Here is a 5,889-nt window from a genome sequence, read left to right as displayed (position 1 = left end):
CACCCTGCTTTCCTGTCTCCACCCTTACTCACTCAACATAGCAGTGGGCAGCCGTGAGAACCCAGTTGGGGTTCAACAGGACTCCCCCACATATGTGTTCCTTGTCATGGTACACAGCCACCTGCCAGGGTTGGGAATTCTTCTCACAGTTAATTCCTCCAACAACTGGAGACTGGACAGGAGGTGCAGCATCTGCAACAGGGGCGGTAGGGACCAATATATGGCTTGTCCTGGATAGGGAAATGCATGCTGTGGGGACAAAATAAGTGTTGAATCAGGAATCAGGGATAGTATGAGGTCACTTCATTTTTTTTTTTTTTGTTAAGGGATGGCAGGGAAGTGTGTGTGTGTGTGTGTGTGTGTGTGTGTGTGTGTGAGAGAGAGAGAGAGAGAGAGAGAGAGAGAGAGAGAGAGAGAGAGAGAGAAAGAGAAAGAAAGAGAGAATTCTAGTTTTTTTCTTAGTCCAATGAGAATGATTTCCTCTGATGTGGAATTTAGAGTCTTCAAGGTTTAAGAAGAAATCATGGCCTTGTCTGGGGTTTTGTGAATTCTGGATAGGTGAGGTGTCAGAAAACTAGATTTGAATGAATAAATTAATCCATTTAAAAAGGAGAGCTTGGGGTGAGTAAAAATTAATGAATGAATAAATTCATCCAGTGGCAGCTGGGATGAAGAGATTGAGGCATTTCCAGGTAAAAGGAGCAAGGTCAATGCTAGGGCATGGGCTCCTGTTACATTCCATAGTGGAGATGACATCTAAGAGGGGTGGGGCTCCCTAAGAATGGAGTTTGAGATGGAACAAGCAGTGAGAGATGGAAATTCTGGGGGGTCTCTGAGTGAAAGGCTCTGCTTCCTGTGGAGGTGGGCAAATGATCTGAGTATTGGAGAGGCTCAGGTTTCTCTTGGAGGCAGCCTCTGGACANAAGTGGAAACATAGTTAGAGGCAGGCAGGCCACTGTGAGGCAGAGAGGAGGACCCAGCTGATGTGAGGTACTAGGGTTAGGCATTGGGGTCTTTGGGGTGTCCTGCACAGAGTGGGAACTAGAGGTGTGCAGTGGGGCTCCGGTGAGAGGTGAAAGGAGCCTGCAGCGCAGGGAGGGAGGCATGAGGGGGAGAGCAGCCAAGGCACAGCGTTGGAAACAGGAAATCTTGGCAAGCCATGCATAGCCGCACCTCACTGTAACTCCAGTACACAGCAGGCTGAGGCAGAGGGATTGCCATGGACTGAAGTCCAGCCTGGGCTACATCATGAGACACTAACTCAGAACTGATTCCCAAGAGCTGGGCAGGAGATGGCTTGGTTGAATATACTTGTCCAAGTCTAACATCTGACAACTGACCCTTTCTCCAAAAAGGAGACTAAACCAAAAAGCCAGCCAGAAGTGACACGTGCATTCTCTCCACACCGGAAAGGGAGGGGGGACCCATCTGACTTTACAAGCCAATGTGAGAAGAGAAAGTTTTGGTAGAAACTGAGCAATTTGGGAAGATGGGGGACCATTTGTCAGAATGTGGAGAACACAGCTGAAGGCTGGCAGCTGATGGACAGCCTAAGGCTCTAGTGTGGGATTTAACCAAACTTCTGACTCAGGGGTTGAGCTATGAACATCTAGGAAAAACAATGGACTGTAGTGAAATCTGAGATCCTAAGTTTCGTAAGTGGTTGGGTTCCTTAAAAAGAGTGGAGAAGCCCAGAAATGATCAGGTGTGTAAGGAAGAGGAGAAAGTTCTGGAAAGTGGGAGGGATCAGGGGCCTGTCCTGGGAGCAAGGACTGTGAGGGAACTGGCAGAGTGCAGGGCCAGAGAATGAGGAGAAGGTGGTGCTCATGATGTAGCTGGGGTGAGGGGTGAGGGGAGAGGGGAGAGGGATGGCCAGGGCCAAAGGCAGCAGGAGAGTCAGGGCTGTGACCCCTCCCCTTCCCTCATCTCACCAATCCCTCCTAGGGACAGGGCTAGGAACAGGATCAGGAACCACATGGTAACAGGTGTCCAGGAGCTGCAGGCAGTGAGCTTGGAGCTGTGGAGGCTCCTCAGAGAGACTTTAAAACCCTCATTCTCCCCACAGCCCCTCCCCTGCTGTGTTGGCAGCCAGGTGCTGACTAAGCTCTGCCCTTGCTGACAGAGTTGCACTGCCTGCTTGCACCCTCTTGGCTGTGGTAGGTGAGGGCTTTGTTGCACCTGCTGTCCAGTAGGCCCTAGGTCACCCTGGATACCTTCCCAAAGATGCGATTGGTTGGGGGCAGGGCCTGTTGTTTCTGGAGCTATTCATCTTCCAGGGACTGTAGCCAGGTGGCAAGGTCGGAGCAATAGTGAATTGGTGTGAATGGAGGGTAGTGGTGTAAGTGATGCCTAACCCACACCTCTAAGGAAGGTCCTGTACCTCAAGGCCAAGATGACTCCAGAAAGGAGCAGTTAGAACAAATTCTTTGCACCAGTGATGGCCTAGAGGGCTGCAAGCTCCCTCAGATACAATTTCTTCTTGGAGAGTGCCCAATGCTTCCTTTATAGACTTGGAACTCTGCATCACTGATTTTATTGTTCCTATGAGAAGTTNAGCCTGGGCTACATCATGAGACACTAACTCAGAACTGATTCCCAAGAGCTGGGCAGGAGATGGCTTGGTTGAATATACTTGTCCAAGTCTAACATCTGACAACTGACCCTTTCTCCAAAAAGGAGACTAAACCAAAAAGCCAGCCAGAAGTGACACGTGCATTCTCTCCACACCGGAAAGGGAGGGGGGACCCATCTGACTTTACAAGCCAATGTGAGAAGAGAAAGTTTTGGTAGAAACTGAGCAATTTGGGAAGATGGGGGACCATTTGTCAGAATGTGGAGAACACAGCTGAAGGCTGGCAGCTGATGGACAGCCTAAGGCTCTAGTGTGGGATTTAACCAAACTTCTGACTCAGGGGTTGAGCTATGAACATCTAGGAAAAACAATGGACTGTAGTGAAATCTGAGATCCTAAGTTTCGTAAGTGGTTGGGTTCCTTAAAAAGAGTGGAGAAGCCCAGAAATGATCAGGTGTGTAAGGAAGAGGAGAAAGTTCTGGAAAGTGGGAGGGATCAGGGGCCTGTCCTGGGAGCAAGGACTGTGAGGGAACTGGCAGAGTGCAGGGCCAGAGAATGAGGAGAAGGTGGTGCTCATGATGTAGCTGGGGTGAGGGGTGAGGGGAGAGGGGAGAGGGATGGCCAGGGCCAAAGGCAGCAGGAGAGTCAGGGCTGTGACCCCTCCCCTTCCCTCATCTCACCAATCCCTCCTAGGGACAGGGCTAGGAACAGGATCAGGAACCACATGGTAACAGGTGTCCAGGAGCTGCAGGCAGTGAGCTTGGAGCTGTGGAGGCTCCTCAGAGAGACTTTAAAACCCTCATTCTCCCCACAGCCCCTCCCCTGCTGTGTTGGCAGCCAGGTGCTGACTAAGCTCTGCCCTTGCTGACAGAGTTGCACTGCCTGCTTGCACCCTCTTGGCTGTGGTAGGTGAGGGCTTTGTTGCACCTGCTGTCCAGTAGGCCCTAGGTCACCCTGGATACCTTCCCAAAGATGCGATTGGTTGGGGGCAGGGCCTGTTGTTTCTGGAGCTATTCATCTTCCAGGGACTGTAGCCAGGTGGCAAGGTCGGAGCAATAGTGAATTGGTGTGAATGGAGGGTAGTGGTGTAAGTGATGCCTAACCCACACCTCTAAGGAAGGTCCTGTACCTCAAGGCCAAGATGACTCCAGAAAGGAGCAGTTAGAACAAATTCTTTGCACCAGTGATGGCCTAGAGGGCTGCAAGCTCCCTCAGATACAATTTCTTCTTGGAGAGTGCCCAATGCTTCCTTTATAGACTTGGAACTCTGCATCACTGATTTTATTGTTCCTATGAGAAGTTTGGGAGTTGGGTGTAGTGGTGCACACCTTCAATACCAGCATTTTGGAGTCAGAGACAGGTGGATCTGTGGGATTTTAGGCTCTAGTATTCTGTGATATAGACCAACTTAATCTACATATTGAGTTTCAAGACTGGTAGGGTAATGTATAGATCTTTCTCAAAACAACCTAAATAAAATAAATAGAAGTTATGGTGCTCATTAACATGGCCTGATCACTCTTTTATTCAAAAGTATGAACACTCAGGTTATTCCAGGGTAGCATCAACCACCCTGAACTGTCTTGGGGCCACAATGACCTTTTCCTTCCTCATATCCTAGATTCTGAGCTACATTTTGAGTTTAGCCCAGCCTGTGCCATGTGAGACCACTTCTCAAGAAACAGCAACCAGAAAATTTTACTTCCCTCCATGAGCCTCATTAAGGGCTCAGTTTGATAGCTGCATATTCTGGTGCACACCATTGATCCCAGAACATAGGAGTTAGGGGCTGGTGGATCATGGTGAGCTCCAGGTTAGTCTGGTGCACATAGTGTACTCAGGACAGTGAAACAACTCAGGGAGACTTTGTCTCAAAATTTAAAATACCAAGAATTCAGCATGGGTTGTTACAGAGAAGGGGAAATACCCAGCCTTTGACACCTACTTACTGTTGCAGGTTTCAGACCCATCCCCTCTTGTTGAGCATCTAGACTATTCCAGCTCTCATGGCAGTTAGCACATTTGACCTGGGTATAGGCATGTGTACCCTGTAAGCTCCAAGAAGGCCGTGCTAGCCCTAATCCTGCGTGAGTGAGTTCTCAGCCTCTGTGCCCAAGTTCTTCTGAAACTAAACTGTTCTTTGCTCTAAAGAATAAGAGAGGCAGCATGCATTCATCCACCCTTGAGTTCTTTCATGTACCCAGTCTTTTATTTATCTATTCATGCATACATCATCATGCTGGAGTTTGAGATAGGTGTACTGCACCGGAAGAGTCCAGTGCATGAGAGTGGAAAGAGTTGAGGTGGTGCTGGAGATGAGCTGCAGACAGCATCCACCGGGAACTGGTTGTAGCTGAGAGGGGAAGGGAAGGGGGAAGAGGGTGGAGGTTTGTATGCATCGAGAGAGAGGGGAGAGAAGATCCAGGTCCCCAGAACCTTCTCCCTCCCCAGCTGAAATGTTCTGTTCCTGGGAGTAGGAAGGAAAGTTGGTCCTATGTGGTTGGGCCCTCATCTCCATCTTCCTGGCAACTTTGTTCATGTTCAGCATAGTGGAAGCACAGAAGGCCTAATTGGTCCATCTTTACACTAGCTTCATCTGCCTCTGGATTGACTGCAGGATACCAATTCACTGGTCAGTGCATACATCACTGGGGGATCCTTTTATTGGGTGCTAGAGGTGACTGTGAGGGTGGGCCATTGGCACTCTCCCATTTGTCTCTCTGGGGGAATAGGTTAGGGCTCACAGTGGGGGCATCATTTTTGGTGGGTAACTCTATGAGTGGCAGGAGAGTTATTTTAGATTTTATTGGTAGGGATTTTGTCATGTGAGTGGATGCAATGATTTTTCTTTTTTCTTTTTTGGCGGGTTTGGGGAGGGTATTGCTGAAGGCAGAACCCAGATCCTTACACACACAGGCCACAGGGTTTCTACCACTAAGCCCCACCCCCAGAAAAACCTCATTTGAAAACTCTAGGCAGGTGCTGGACCTCTGAACCATGCCCTGCCCCTCATCGTGCGATGGATTCTAGACAGGTGCTGAGGTACACTCCCTTCCTCTGCCTTGTTTGAGACAGGGTCTCATGTAGTCCAGGCTGGCCTCCAGCTCAATGTGTAGCTGTGGATAACCTTGTGTTTCTGATCCTCCTCCCAAGTGCAGGGATCACCTGTGTGTGCTACCAGACTCAGCTCAGCACAGTGTGGAGGATGAAATGCAGGATGCTCTCAGCTAGGCAAGCATTCTGCCAACTAAGACCCAACCCCAGGACCCCTCGAATGCCTGTACCTTGTATTTGGAGACAGATAAGATCCATGTGTC

At 49.5% G+C, this 5,889-nt stretch overlaps 1 protein-coding gene across 1 annotated transcript in view; it reads right to left on the bottom strand.

Annotated features, from left to right (window-relative positions):
* Window positions 1–2,016, bottom strand: part of LOC110318293 (epidermal growth factor-binding protein type B-like) — a 4,020-nt gene extending 2,004 nt beyond the window's left edge. The window contains exons 1-2 of the mRNA XM_021193220.2: window positions 1,932–2,016; window positions 33–192 (exon numbers count right to left, since the gene is read on the bottom strand). Of these exons, the coding sequence (XP_021048879.1) occupies window positions 33–192; window positions 1,932–1,977 (206 nt within the window). The 5' untranslated portion in view covers window positions 1,978–2,016. The remainder of the gene's footprint in view (window positions 1–32; window positions 193–1,931) is intronic.
* Between the last annotated feature and the right edge of the window lie 3,873 nt (window positions 2,017–5,889).

Source organism: Mus pahari, chromosome 1, assembly GCF_900095145.1.
Source record: "Mus pahari chromosome 1, PAHARI_EIJ_v1.1, whole genome shotgun sequence".
Lineage (NCBI taxonomy): Eukaryota > Metazoa > Chordata > Mammalia > Rodentia > Muridae > Mus > Mus pahari.
The sequence above is the reverse complement of the archived record's forward strand: the minus strand, read 5'-3'. Positions and strand labels throughout refer to the sequence as shown.